Genomic DNA, 14,670 nt, shown 5'->3' on the forward strand with positions numbered 1-14,670 from the left:
GGTGGAGCGGGACCAGCTGCGCTGAAAAAACTAAGTCCCGCGCTTTTTCGCTTAAACGCTGAAAAATCTAAATTTTTGTTCTGAAGGAAAATAACTAGTTTTACGTTAATAAACCGCTCTAGCGATTAATATAGACACCCAGGACCTATAAATGCTTACTAAAAATTGAATTTTTATCAAAAACTGCGTTTTTACTCAATTGCTGGACTCTGCCAATTTTTCTGACTCCGAGGGAAAAAAAATTTCTATCACCCCAAATATCACAAAACTCCTTTAATTCACAAAAATTTGGGTTTCTCGTTTCCAGATATAAATACGTTATTATTTACTACTGACGTTGTATACAGAACAATACTGACACTTCGGGCGGTTTCAACACTCACTAATTCGATTTTTCGTCAAAATCCGAGATTTTCACCTCAAATGGACTCTGACAAAATTACGACACGATTTTCTCGAAAAAATACTAAATTCGGCAAAAATGTAATTATCACTGTTTAATGTTTTGCGAACAGAATTACGTCCCTTGCGCGCACTAGAGAGTAATACTGACCCCAGAATATACACGAAACATGAAAATTAGAATTTCCGCCAAAAAGTCAGATTCTAGCCCGAGCTGGACTTAGAAAATTTTCCACCTACGTTTCTACTGAAAACAGAGTTCTAAGTCTAAAAACACAATTTTACCGTCTTACTGGTAAAAACTAGAAAATATCACACGCATCGACTGGAGAATCCTAATGACGCCCAGATCATACACGTGACCCACGAATACAAATTAATTACAGTTAACGAGTTTCCGACATTGACTTAGCCGAAAACTTATCCCAAAATACTTAGAAATATTCCACGGACAAATAACATTTACACGCAACTTACTATCCCTTAAACTCCTTCACTTATCTATCGTGACCGACATATAGCCCTAAGTCCAGAGGATTAACAACGCCTCTGACTTAGACTAATACAACAGGGAATAGCAAAACTTAACGTACGCACTTAGCCTAATATGCAAGAAAACGCTAAACACTTGGGAAAAATTTTAACCGGGGATTGAATTTAGGGGAAAAAATTTAGGGAAAAAATCTAGAACAACGCAAATAAACGGAAATTACTTTATAAATTTAAGTATACTTAATTCAAAAATGCACTCGACTTAATCTTATAATTGTTCCTACCGGCTCGCCGTACCACACCTAGCCTAGAGGCCACACCATCTAGGTTCCAACAGAGCGACACGCAGCTTTCAGCAACAATTATGACTAGGGACGACTCAACCTCCACTAAGTGTGCGATCACTTAGTTGTTGAATCGCTGCTAGGTAGGTTACTAGTCCGTCCCTCGGAGGCCGCAACGCCCTTCACGGATTACGTTTTTCCTAGCGTTTTGGGTCGTCTAATAACGCCCTCGGACTATCTATTGGCGTCCCACAGATATATCCGCCCCCGACAGCCCTCAAGGAACTGCTGTTGAGAGTATGGCGGCTCCCAACACCTCTGAATGAATTGCAATGGGTCGAGTATGGTACCCAGTCCAATCAACTCGGAGCGGTCTCCTTTTCAATAAATCTAATTTTAACAACCTAATCTTACTAACTAAACCTTAATCATATCAGCCCGCATGACCCAAGATTCGCCAATCCCCACTCAAACGCACTTGTGGGGCGCACTGCTAATCCTGGCCCGCGGCTGTCTCCTTAGTATCCGCGCACGTGTTCGAACGGCTAGACGCGTGAGCCTTTCAACAATTTCAAACAAAATTGTTGAAACCACCGCTGTGCACCATTGTAACACGGGTTTGGTTCCCTCTCTCTTTACTTCCTTCTACTCCCTCTACCCGTATTCTTACTTTTATTTCTAAACCAAGGGTCTCCAAAACTTTTAACAAAGCCAACTCCACGCCACGTGGTCCTAAGACGATTGACCGACTTAGGATTCTACACCTAGTATGACGTGACCTAAGCTCTGAACAAAACCCTAGAGTCACCTCTGCTGCCACCACCAGACCAGTAATACAAGAGCAATGATCGAGGTCTGGATCGATCACGCTAATTAATCAACCTTGGGGCTTGATCCCCACTATATACGATGACCTTGAGTGTGGAATAAATTACACGGTAATGATAATTCCGATTCGATGTTAGAATCGGCGCCCAATACAACTCTGCCTCGTGTGGACCACGTGACCAGGACAAGTATACACATAAAACACATGGAAACAATAAAATGCAAATTAATAACAAATTTAATTTATTAAAAGAAAACTAAAACAAAATCTAAATATGTTCACTCCCTATCACTTTAACACTCCCTACTTGACCTGAGTGGCAAATGAGAAGACTATTTCTATAATTAACAATAGCAACTATACCTTGGGCGACCAGCTAGATGTTTTGGCTGGTCGTGGGGAGAGGTAAGATGTTTGACCTCTTATCCCAGCTGCTCCCGTTTCCACACTGATCTCCTCCTTGTCTGGACTACCCCAGACAAGAGTATTGTATCCTTCCGCCTATTCAAAGTTCTACCCAGTTACTAGCAAGGTTTAAGTTATAACAATTAACCTCTGTTTGTACTGAATTGATCCAGACTGGTTGAATTATTTTACTTTAATTAGATTACACAAACATCTAACGGCAAAGCTGTTCCCGATCACAAAAATGGTTATTAAAACTTTGAGAAATAGTAGACCTGTCAACCCCTGATGACCTATGACCGCCGGTCACTCCGCCTCAAAAGTTAGATCTGATTCGTGACGTCACTGATGGTGACTTAAACTCAATAATTAGAATACTCTTGATATTGTATCCAGTACTATTATACAATACAATTTTAATGCAAAATGAATAAAGGCTAATTTTATCTAAATTACTGAATACTATAGGATGGTTCATTATACGCAGCTATGAACAAAGCGTTGGTTATTTCCACCGCGAATTCCCCTGGGGGTCAGGTCACCATGCGGCTCAGCTTCCCATTCTCTTTTGTCGATAAACCACTCTGGATAATTCTTACAACAGCCTAGTTTGTTACAGCTCTAGCATCACCCAGTGATTCTCCAGCATCACCCAGTGATGCTCCGGCATCACCCAGTGATGCTCCAGCATCACCCAGTGATGCTCCAGCATCACCAAGTGATTCTCCAGCATCACCCAGAGATTCTCCAGCATCACCCAGTGATGCTCCAGCATCACCGAGAGATGCTCCAGCATCACCCAGTGATGCTCCAGCATCACTCAGTGATGCTCCAGCATCACCCAGAGATGCTCCAGCATCACTCAGAGATGCTCCAGCATCACCCAGAGATGCTCCAGCATCACTCAGAGATGCTCCAGCATCACCCAGAGATGCTCCAGCATCACCCAGAGATGCTCCAGCATCACCCAGTGATGCTCCAGCATCACTCAGTGATGCTTCAGCATCACCCAGAGATGTGGGAGTTGAACCGAGAAGTCCTCTGGATCTCCGTTTGCGGCAGCAGCGAAGTGTAGCAGACAGCTATGCGAGAACCTGAGGTGATCTTAGTGACCAAGTTAAGTCTGCAGTATGTGAGTATGGAATGAAAGACTAACCGGGTGTGGAGCGTTGTAGTAATCATTCCGTATTAGGGACATAGGCGGAAGTTACGAGTGTGGGTAGTGATCGCGGAGGTCAAGTGGTCTATGGGTATTGGAAGTCTATTGACCTAATAGAGTATGTTAATATGTTATTATTTGTCAAAGTCTATTCTTTGTAATTAAATGACAAAACCCGACGGCCTTTAAATACCTTCCATATGTTCATTCATTGTGTTCCAATACAAACCTAGTGGTACGCCTCAAGGGTCTGGTGTGTGTAGGAGTACACGGTGGTAGTAACGGTTGCTGAGGCAAGGTGTTATGTGTTGTGTAATCGCTGTGTTCGGAATGAACCGGGGTTCAGCGTCACGACACAGCATCACCTAGTGATGCTCCAGCATCACCCAGTGATGCTCCAGCATCACCTAGTGATGCTCCAGCATCACCCAGAGATGCTCCAGCATCACCCAGAGATGCTCCAGCATCACCCAGAGATGCTCCAGCATCACCCAGAGATGCTCCAGCATCACCTAGTGATGCTCTAGCATCATTCAGAGATGCTCCAGCATCACCTAGTGATGCTCCAGCAACACCCAGTGATGCTCCAGCATCACCCAGTGATGCTCCAGCATCACCCAGAGATGCTCCAGCATCACCCAGAGATGCTCCAGCATCACCCAGAGATGCTCCAGCATCACCCAGAGATGCTCCAGCATCACCTAGTGATGCTCTAGCATCACTCAGAGATGCTCCAGCATCACCTAGTGATGCTCCAGCATCACCCAGTGATGCTCCAGCATCACCCAGTGATGCTCCAGCATCACCTAGTGATGCTCCAGCATCAGCCAGAGATGCTCCAGCATCACCCAGAGATGCTCCAGCATCACCTAGTGATGCTCTAGCATCACTCAGAGATGCTCCAGCATCACCTAGTGATGCTCCAGCATCACCCAGTGATGCTCCAGCATCACCTAGTGATGCTCCAGCATCAGCCAGAGATGCTCCAGCATCACCCAGAGATGCTCCAGCATCACCCAGAGATGCCCCAGCATCACCTAGTGATGCTCCAGCATCACCCAGAGATGCTCCAGCATCACCCAGAGATGCTCCAGCATCACCCAGAGATGCTCCAGCATCACCTAGTGATGCTCCAGCATCACCCAGTGATGCTCCAGCATCACCCAGTGATGCTCCAGCATCACCTAGTGATGCTCCAGCATCACCTAGTGATGCTCTAGCATCACTCAGAGATGCTCCAGCATCAGCCAGAAATGCTCCAGCATCACCCAGAGATGCTCCAGCATCACCTAGTGATGCTCCAGCATCACCCAGAGATGCTCCAGCATCACCCAGAGATGCTCCAGCATCACTCAGAGAGCCACAATCATACCAGACGTTGGAACGTCGCCGACATTCCTTCAATGAGAAAATCCACAGAAGCCGTGATGAGGATTTCTCACTGATACAATCATGTTAGTGTGATTACTCTCTGTGTGATGAGAACAATGTCATCTGCATTAGAACTGAATTATAAAAAAAGTCTGCAGTGAGAACGGCATCACTACAACAAGAGCAGGGACAACGGAAGCATGAAAACAGAACCATTGGGACTACCAACTGACAAGAGTAGCAGTGGAAACAGTATAGCTGAACCATCAACAATGGCGGCTCGAAGAATCCACAGCCATCTTGTGAATATGAACAGTTCAGTAAATACCAATAATACACCATCACCATTATCACTACCCATGCCTCGCTGCCCATGCCTCACTACCCCATGCCTCACAACCCATGAAACCTATCCTCATCCCAAGTGTCATATATCTAATTGATCCATCCATTTGTCATTCTGCCCATCCTTACATTATCCAAATATCCGGCTGCCCATCATGCTGTTTGATAATTCCATTATCTGACCATCCCTGCATCAATAAATTAACCCCTTTTTCAACCTTACATCCGTAGGTCCTTTTCTCTCTCCCTTTCACATCACATCGTAGAGAACTGAACACCACCTCGCCTCACGCGCTTCCTCGAAATTTACAGGCGAAATATTTTATTATTGCCGAGACATGGCTCCACCAAAGGTTCTCTGAAGACCTTTCATATATTTCCAGACTTCATCACGCCGCCCGTAACTTTCTTGAGCGTCTTCGCAATGTGTCTCCCGGAACAATAATAGAGGGCCGGGGGGACGCGGAACTCCGGTAATATTGAACGAGTAACATCCGTGGCAGCGTTATCTTGACTCGTTGTATAATAAAGTCATCAGTAGGAGGTAATACTGAGAGCCGTGTAATAGTGGGGGGGGGGGGGGATTGGGGAGAGGCTCCATGCCAGCACTACCACTACTGCGGTGTTCAGCGGCCCTTATAACCTGCCACCTTTAAGGCCTTCCTCCCGCCCACCTAAAATTCTCTTTCATTTCTCCCGACCACTTTTCAACCCCCCACCGACATGCATTTTTATTCCAAAACCTAATTACTTCTGTCTTAAAACGATATTGGCTCTTCATATTGGCGTGACTCTCAGGCGCGTAGGTGACATTCTCTGACCCTCGGCATTAGTGGCCTCGTAGCCTGGTGGATAGCGCGCAGGACTCGTAATTCTGTGGCGCGGGTTCGATTCCCGCACGAGGCAGAAACAAATGGGCAGAGTTTCTTTCACCCTGAATGCCCCTGTTACCTAGCAGTAAATAGGTACCTGGGAGTTAGTCAGCTGTCACGGGCTGCTTCCTGGGGGTGGAGGCCTGGTCGAGGACCGGGCCGCGGGGACACTAAAGCCCCGAAATCATCTCAAGATAACCTCAAGATATACCGTTGAGCGTTTATGGGACTATCGAAGTGTGTACCTTGTAACGATAATCTCTTTCAAGAGAGATTTGGCCTGCTCTTTCCTACATCATGTTACTTCAGTACATCTACAACATCTAGATACTACAATCAAGAGTAGTACATATTTAGTAGAATACGTTTCTACAGGGGATATACGTACCCTACACTCGCTCTCCACCTTCCCCTCCTCGCTGACGCCACACCACCCTCGTCGATCACCAAACTACCACTTCCAGCCAGCACACTTCCCATTGGTGAATCGGCGACTCCACTCCACTTCAGCGCCATCTGCATAGCCGATGACTAAGCGTGCACGAGTATTTGGATTTAGAATATTCTGTGCTCTCAAGGCTGATACATCTATCTAGTATACGTTCTTTGTAATAGTGGAGGTTTTCAGCCAGCCAATATTCTCAGCACCTTTTAATTCATTTTTTGTCTTGTTCATTGTAGAGTAACGTAACTATTGTTTTATTTTATATTATTTTTTGACATTGTAATTTTGTTTAATTCGCACTGTACACAGCCAAGGGATTATCTTTGTTCATGTTTGTTTCAAGTCAATTAAAGTTTCATTGTTCATACGATTTGTTTTGCGTGTTTTTCCCTTTTACTTGACCACAGGAGGCAACAGTCACGCAGTCAACTTTTATTCTTTTTTTTTTTTTTGTAAATGTGATTGACATTGACACAAGCCATTGGGAGGACTACCGTACACCTACATTTTATTCATCACAACCTATTTACAGGTTCAGCATATTTCGCCTATTTGTCCAGCCTTGTTTCCTCACTCGTAAGACCCTTGGGATCTGTGTGTTTATAGCTTCGTTATTAACCTGTAATCTCCTCACCCTATACCTCATTTCTTTTACTCTACCAGTAAACACCTCACTCCACTCATTACCTTCATTGATCGCAACCTTTTATCATATCTTTCTTGCCCTTTGCCTCCTTTCCAAACACAATTCTTTTTATTTATCGTATATTCCGCACGAACCCATTATATTCTTCCCTATCCAATGCCTTTTCTCTCTACCCTTCACCACCTCCTTATCCATTAACCCGATCCATCAGAGATTTCGTAACTCATAACCTCGGATAATCACATTACACACACACAACTTTCCACCTATCACATCCGCCTTACCTATTATCACAGCACCTTATCCATTGCCTCGTCAATCCACCCATCATTAGCTATTTAAATACTACCTCAGTTCTCCAACCATCACCCAATCAAAATAAACAAACGCCTCCTCCATCACTCACCAAAACAATCACCAGGATGATCCTAATTTGCATCGCCAGTATAATCCATATATATTTATATATATATATATATATATATATATATATATATATATATATATATATATATATATATATATATATATATATATATATATATGCGAACAAGCCTGAATGGTCCCCAGGACAATATGCAACTGAAAACTCACACCCCAGAAGTGACTTGAACCCATACTCCCAGATGCCACGCAACTGGTATGTTCAAGACGCCTTAATCCACTTGACCATCACGACCGGACATAATGAGGTGATAGCCGAGGCTATTTGAACCACCCCACCGCCGGCACTCGGATAGTAATCTTGGGCATAGCATTTTACCAAATCACCTCATTCTTTGGGGCACACGTGAGGAACACAAATGCGAACAAGCCTGAATGGTCCCCAGGACAATATGCAACTGAAAACTCACACCCCAAAAGTGACTCGAACCCATACTCCCAGATGCCACGCAACTGGTATGTTCAAGACGCCTTAATCCACTTGACCATCACGACCGGACATAATGAGGTGATAGCCGAGGCTATTTGAACCACCCCACCGCCGGCACTCGGATAGTAATCTTGGGCATAGCATTTTACCAAATCACCTCATTCTTTGGGGCACACGTGAGGAACACAAATGCGAACAAGCCTGAATGGTCCCCAGGACAATATGCAACTGAAAACTCACACCCCAAAAGTGACTCGAACCCATACTCCCAGATGCCACGCAACTGGTATGTACAAGACGCCTTAATCCACTTGACCATCACGACCGGACATAATGAGGTGATAGCCGAGGCTATTTGAACCACCCCACCGCCGGCACTCGGATAGTAATCTTGGGCATAGCATTTTACCAAATCACCTCATTCTTTGGGGCACACGTGAGGAACACAAATGCGAACAAGCCTGAATGGTCCCCAGGACAATATGCAACTGAAAACTCACACCCCAGAAGTGACTCGAACCCATACTCCCAGATGCCACGCAACTGGTATGTACAAGACGCCTTAATCCACTTGACCATCACGACCGGACATAATGAGGTGATAGCCGAGGCTATTTGAACCACCTATTTGAATGAGGCTATTTGAATGAGGTGATTTGGTAAAATGCTATGCCCAAGATTACTATCCGAGTGCCGGCGGTGGGGTGGTTCAAATAGCCTCGGCTATCACCTCATTATGTCCGGTCGTGATGGTCAAGTGGATTAAGGCGTCTTGTACATACCAGTTGCGTGGCATCTGGGAGTATGGGTTCGAGTCACTTCTGGGGTGTGAGTTTTCAGTTGCATATTGTCCTGGGGACCATTCAGGCTTGTTCGCATTTGTGTTCCTCACGTGTGCCCCAAAGAATGAGGTGATTTGGTAAAATGCTATGCCCAAGATTACTATCCGAGTGCCGGCGGTGGGGTGGTTCAAATAGCCTCGGCTATCACCTCATTATGTCCGGTCGTGATGGTCAAGTGGATTAAGGCGTCTTGTACATACCAGTTGCGTGGCATCTGGGAGTATGGGTTCGAGTCACTTCTGGGGTGTGAGTTTTCAGTTGCAAATTGTCCTGGGGACCATTCAGGCTTGTTCGCATTTGTGTTCCTCACGTGTGCCCCAAAGAATGAGGTGATTTGGTAAAATGCTATGCCCAAGATTACTATCCGAGTGCCGGCGGTGGGGTGGTTCAAATAGCCTCGGCTATCACCTCATTATGTCCGGTCGTGATGGTCAAGTGGATTAAGGCGTCTTGTACATACCAGTTGCGTGGCATCTGGGAGTATGGGTTCGAGTCACTTCTGGGGTGTGAGTTTTCAGTTGCATATTGTCCTGGGGACCATTCAGGCTTGTTCGCATTTGTGTTCCTCACGTGTGCCCCAAAGAATGAGGTGATTTGGTAAAATGCTATGCCCAAGATTACTATCCGAGTGCCGGCGGTGGGGTTGTTCAAATAGCCTCGGCTATCACCTCATTATGTCCGGTCGTGATGGTCAAGTGGATTAAGGCGTCTTGTACATACCAGTTGCGTGGCATCTGGGAGTATGGGTTCGAGTCACTTCTGGGGTGTGAGTTTTCAGTTGCATATTGTCCTGGGGACCATTCAGGCTTGTTCGCATTTGTGTTCCTCACGTGTGCCCCAAAGAATGAGGTGATTTGGTAAAATGCTATGCCCAAGATTACTATCCGAGTGCCGGCGGTGGGGTGGTTCAAATAGCCTCGGCTATCACCTCATTATGTCCGGTCGTGATGGTCAAGTGGATTAAGGCGTCTTGTACATACCAGTTGCGTGGCATCTGGGAGTATGGGTTCGAGTCACTTCTGGGGAGTGAGTTTTCAGTTGCATATTGTCCTGGGGACCATTCAGGCTTGTTCGCATTTGTGTTCCTCACGTGTGCCCCAAAGAATGAGGTGATTTGGTAAAATGCTATGCCCAAGATTACTATCCGAGTGCCGGCGGTGGGGTGGTTCAAATAGCCTCGGCTATCACCTCATTATGTCCGGTCGTGATGGTCAAGTGGATTAAGGCGTCTTGTACATACCAGTTGCGTGGCATCTGGGAGTATGGGTTCGAGTCACTTCTGGGGTGTGAGTTTTCAGTTGCATATTGTCCTGGGGACCATTCAGGCTTGTTCGCATTTGTGTTCCTCACGTGTGCCCCAAAGAATGAGGTGATTTGGTAAAATGCTATGCCCAAGATTACTATCCGAGTGCCGGCGGTGGGGTGGTTCAAATAGCCTCGGCTATCACCTCATTATGTCCGGTCGTGATGGTCAAGTGGATTAAGGCGTCTTGTACATACCAGTTGTGTGGCATCTGGGAGTATGGTTTCGAGTCACTTCTGGGGTGTGAGTTTTCAGTTATATATATATATATATATATATATATATATATATATATATATATATATGGCGTGCGCACAGCAACACAAATTGCTGTACCAGCGTTCCTGTCCTCTTCAGTGGGGTCTGACAACTTAGTGAAGGAAATCCTACCTGAGCACCTAGTTCAACAGGCAGGGGTGCATCATCCCAGCTTCACAGACTGCACAACCAAATGGGTTTCTCTCGCTGGACCAGCACCCCAACCACCGCCTTCTGAAGCCCATAAGCAATCCAGCTGGGATCGCCCATTGCCTACCAAGAAGCTCCAACTTTGCTAGGAGCTGCGACAACACCACATGACACTGCCCGACTTAGAGCTGTAGCAGCTCCCCATGCAGGTGATTTCCTATTAGCAACCCCAATGTCAGCAACCGACACCCGTCTCACACCGCAGGCCCTCCGAATTGCCGTGGCTCTCCGCCTCGCTGCCCCAATCCACACCGAATACAGGTGTATTTGCGGCGAGGCAGAGGCCGACAGATATGGACGGCATGGCCTTCTTTGCCAAAGGACGGGAGGATGGCATGCAAGACACGGCGAGGTTAATGACATTATTAAGAGAAGCCTTACCACAGCCGGTTGTCCAGCAGAGAGAGAGCCCCGTTACCTAATGTCCCGCAACTCTGATGAGCCTGTCGGTCGGCCAGACGGAATTACGGTGAACCCCTGGAAGAATGGTAGACAGTTGGTGTGGGACTACACTTGCGTTTCAACTTTAGCCAGCACCTATGTTGACTTCAGTGCTACACAAGCAGGAGGAGCTGCCAATCACCGGGAAGCGGCCAAGTCACGTAAATACAGAGACCTTGAGCACCACTACAATTTTGTCCCCATTGCCTCAGAGACACTTGGTGCCTGGGGTAAAAGTGCTGCTAGCTTTTTGAAGGAGTTGGGGTCTAAGTTAATCGAAACAACTAGAGACCCTAGAGCTGCCAGTTTTCTTTTTCAGCGCCTTAGTGTGGCAATCCAGAGAGGAAATGCTCACTGCATCCACGGTTCCTGCCCGCCATCTGAGGAGCTGGAGGAGCTGTTCAACTTGTGACAAGCAGCCTTGTACCCTGCATGTAATTAATATTGTAACTTTTTTTGTGTAATGACATTTCCAAATAAAGTTAGATAAATATACACACATACCAAAAGAATAGGGGTGGTAGGAGAAGAAAATATCAAAGTGTTCAGTGAGGATCCACAAGGTCTTCTCTGAGTACTCTTTATTTTCTTCTCCGAGGCTATGGGTCCCTACACTTGCATCAGAGGTGTTACCCCTTCTAGGTTTAAAAAAAAAATATATATATATATATATATATATATATATATATATATATATATATATATATATATATATATATATATATATATATATATATATATATATATATATATATATATATATATATATATATATATATATATATACATTTGATGGTTACAAGATATACATGGGTTGATACAAAAATAATAATGCAAAAAGGTGCTTAAAGGTTATGGATCTCTTGAAAAACACAACAATGGGAAACATTGATGAATGTCACAGACGGGTTCGATCATTGTTGCAAGTCAAACACTTCTTCGAATTCCTCTGAAGTTGGACTAGTGCCCAAGACGCAACAGGCATTTCCCCTCTGAATCGCAACACTGAGGCGCTATATATATATATATATATATATATATATATATATATATATATATATATATATATATATATATATATATATATATATATATATATATATATATATATATATATATATATATATATATACATATATATATATATATATATATAATATTTTATTAAATATATATTTGATAAAAAATATAGCTGAAAGATGCTCCTTATAGTATTCAATTTGGTATAAAATACACAATTAAAAATAAGATAATAAGAAATGGCCATTTTTTGATGGTTTGATTTTTTTTGTTCAGTGTTGCAAGAGAATGTCATTAGAAGAATAATTTGAGCATAACAGATTTTCATATAAAAATCAAATTCCCGTTGTGATCTCGTTTGCTCGTTAGATCAGCTTGTTTAGCACGTTATTTTCGTGACGTTGTGACAGCTTGAGAGGACGGGCTGTTTAGGCACCATTCCCTCGAGTTATAACATTTTTATCCATGACAACAAATTTAAGCTAAATCATTTAATTCACTTGTATTTGTAAATGATTTATATAGTGATTTATATAGATCATCTCGGTTGGGGTTGGACTGAACAAGTGCACAACCGGAAATAGCTAACAAATAGAATTATCAAAACATATAAAAAAACAAAATAGGCTAAAGTAATATAGCCTACTACAACAAAATAGGAGTTTATAGTAATTAGCCTATGGGGCACAAAGAACATAAGTCCATAAAATATTGACAAAAAACGATGATAATATACGAACGTATTTAAAGTTATATAGATTGCATGAATATATTAGATTATTGGAATTCTGATTCAGTTCAAGAATAGATTGGTGACAATTATACATAGGCACAGAGAGATGTATATTCCCCGCCTCTCGGGGAATATATACACCGAGCTTTTATCTAGATGAATATACACTCAAGACTTCAGTGTAGTTTTGCACATTGTCCAATGTTAAAAATATTCTTGGTGGTTGGTCAATTTGGAAAATTATCAAGAAAAATATAGATTAAAATATGAAACTGATAAGCTAAATGTAGCCTAATATTTTGTTTTCAATATTTGCAGTCTATGAAACTTTACCTCAAGAGTTCTATGGACTGACTTTGATCACACACTCACTGTGGACACACAGCTAAGGTAACGTGGATCTGATTTCAACAGCATTCCTGCTAAGGGTATCCTTAATTTCTCTGTTCATTTGTTTTTTTCTATCATGTAGACCTGTTCCTACATTATACAAACCTGGTCTGAGGTGTGTGCTTGGTAATACCGAGCACATAGGTTCGAAGCCTCATGACAGCTCCTACGGATTTTGTCATTATACACACCACTTATGATGGATTTTCGTACAGTCTGGTCGACAATTATTGCAATATTTGTGACCTGGGACAAACGAATGCCTGAAAAGAGATCTTTAGTGTTTGCTGGGCAGAGAAATAAGATACGCGTAGAATAAGACTTCCCTGACAGTTTAGCTTGCAAGGGTCACCGGTTTGTTTTGCCTGGACGGTAGAGCAACGGTCTCGCTTCATGCAGGTCGGCGTTCAATCCCCGACCGTCCATAATTGGTTGAGCACCATTCCTCCCCTTTCCCCCGTCCCATTTCCAAATCCTTATCCTGACCCCTTCCCAGTGCCATATAGTCGTAATGGCTTGGCGCTTTCCCCTGATAATTCCCTCCCTACCACGCTTCACAATCATATAAACATTGTTAAGTAACCTCGTTAAATAACGTCACTTTAGACCACGTATGAAGATGATCACATTAACTTAGTTGCTATTATTCTGACTAAAAACAAACTGACATGATAAGTTTACATTAGTCTCCCTTTGTCGTTTTCTCCTAATTCTCTTCCAGGTTTTGTATTAGTTCTCGGGCATTATCATGAGGTTATCTTGAGATGATTTCGGGGCTTTAGTGTCCCCGCGGCCCGGTCCTCGACCAGGCCTCCACCCCCAGGAAGCAGCCCGTGACAGCTGACTAACTCCCAGGTACCTATTTACTGCTAGGTAACAGGGGCATCAGGGTAAAGGAACCTCTACCCATTGTTTTTCGCCGGCACCCGGGATCGAACCCGGGACAACAGGATCGCGCGTCCAGTGTTCTGTCCGCTCAGCCGCCGGTTCCGGCGGCTAAGCAGGATAAGGGAGGTGAAAAGGACTGCTATTAATTGCGGCTGTTGCTGTTGGTGGATGGTCGACTCGTTCACGTATCGATTTGACAGAGCTCTTTTTGTTCTGATTGTTAGGAGCGTATATAGTGATAGGCTGTGTAAACCTCGGCTGAGTTGGTGTTAGAATCTGTTGGCGTAGCGACTTGCAATAGGGTCTATATAAGGCTCTATATACGGGTCAAGACGTTGGGTGCTACTTGGTGGGTCAAGTCGCTGGGTGCTACTTGGTGGGTCAAGACGTTGGGTGCTACTTGGTGGGTCAAGACGCTGGGTGCTACTTGGTGGGTCAAGACGCTGGGTGCTACTTGGTGG

At 44.1% G+C, this 14,670-nt stretch overlaps 2 protein-coding genes across 2 annotated transcripts in view; one reads left to right on the forward strand and one right to left on the reverse strand.

The window, feature by feature from the left end:
- Nucleotides 1-5,030, forward strand: part of LOC138352390 (nascent polypeptide-associated complex subunit alpha, muscle-specific form-like) — a 63,598-nt gene extending 58,568 nt beyond the window's left edge. Inside the window, exons 3-4 of the mRNA XM_069304875.1 lie at nt 3,022-3,498; nt 3,918-5,030. Of these exons, the coding sequence (XP_069160976.1) occupies nt 3,022-3,498; nt 3,918-5,030 (1,590 nt within the window). The remainder of the gene's footprint in view (nt 1-3,021; nt 3,499-3,917) is intronic.
- A 9,399-nt stretch (nt 5,031-14,429) lies between these two features.
- Nucleotides 14,430-14,670, reverse strand: part of LOC138352391 (putative uncharacterized protein ENSP00000383309) — a 65,800-nt gene continuing 65,559 nt past the window's right edge. The window contains exon 4 of the mRNA XM_069304876.1: nt 14,430-14,485. Within this exon, the coding sequence (XP_069160977.1) occupies nt 14,430-14,485 (56 nt within the window). The remainder of the gene's footprint in view (nt 14,486-14,670) is intronic.

Source organism: Procambarus clarkii, chromosome 53 (assembly GCF_040958095.1).
Source record: "Procambarus clarkii isolate CNS0578487 chromosome 53, FALCON_Pclarkii_2.0, whole genome shotgun sequence".
Taxonomy (NCBI): domain Eukaryota; kingdom Metazoa; phylum Arthropoda; class Malacostraca; order Decapoda; family Cambaridae; genus Procambarus; species Procambarus clarkii.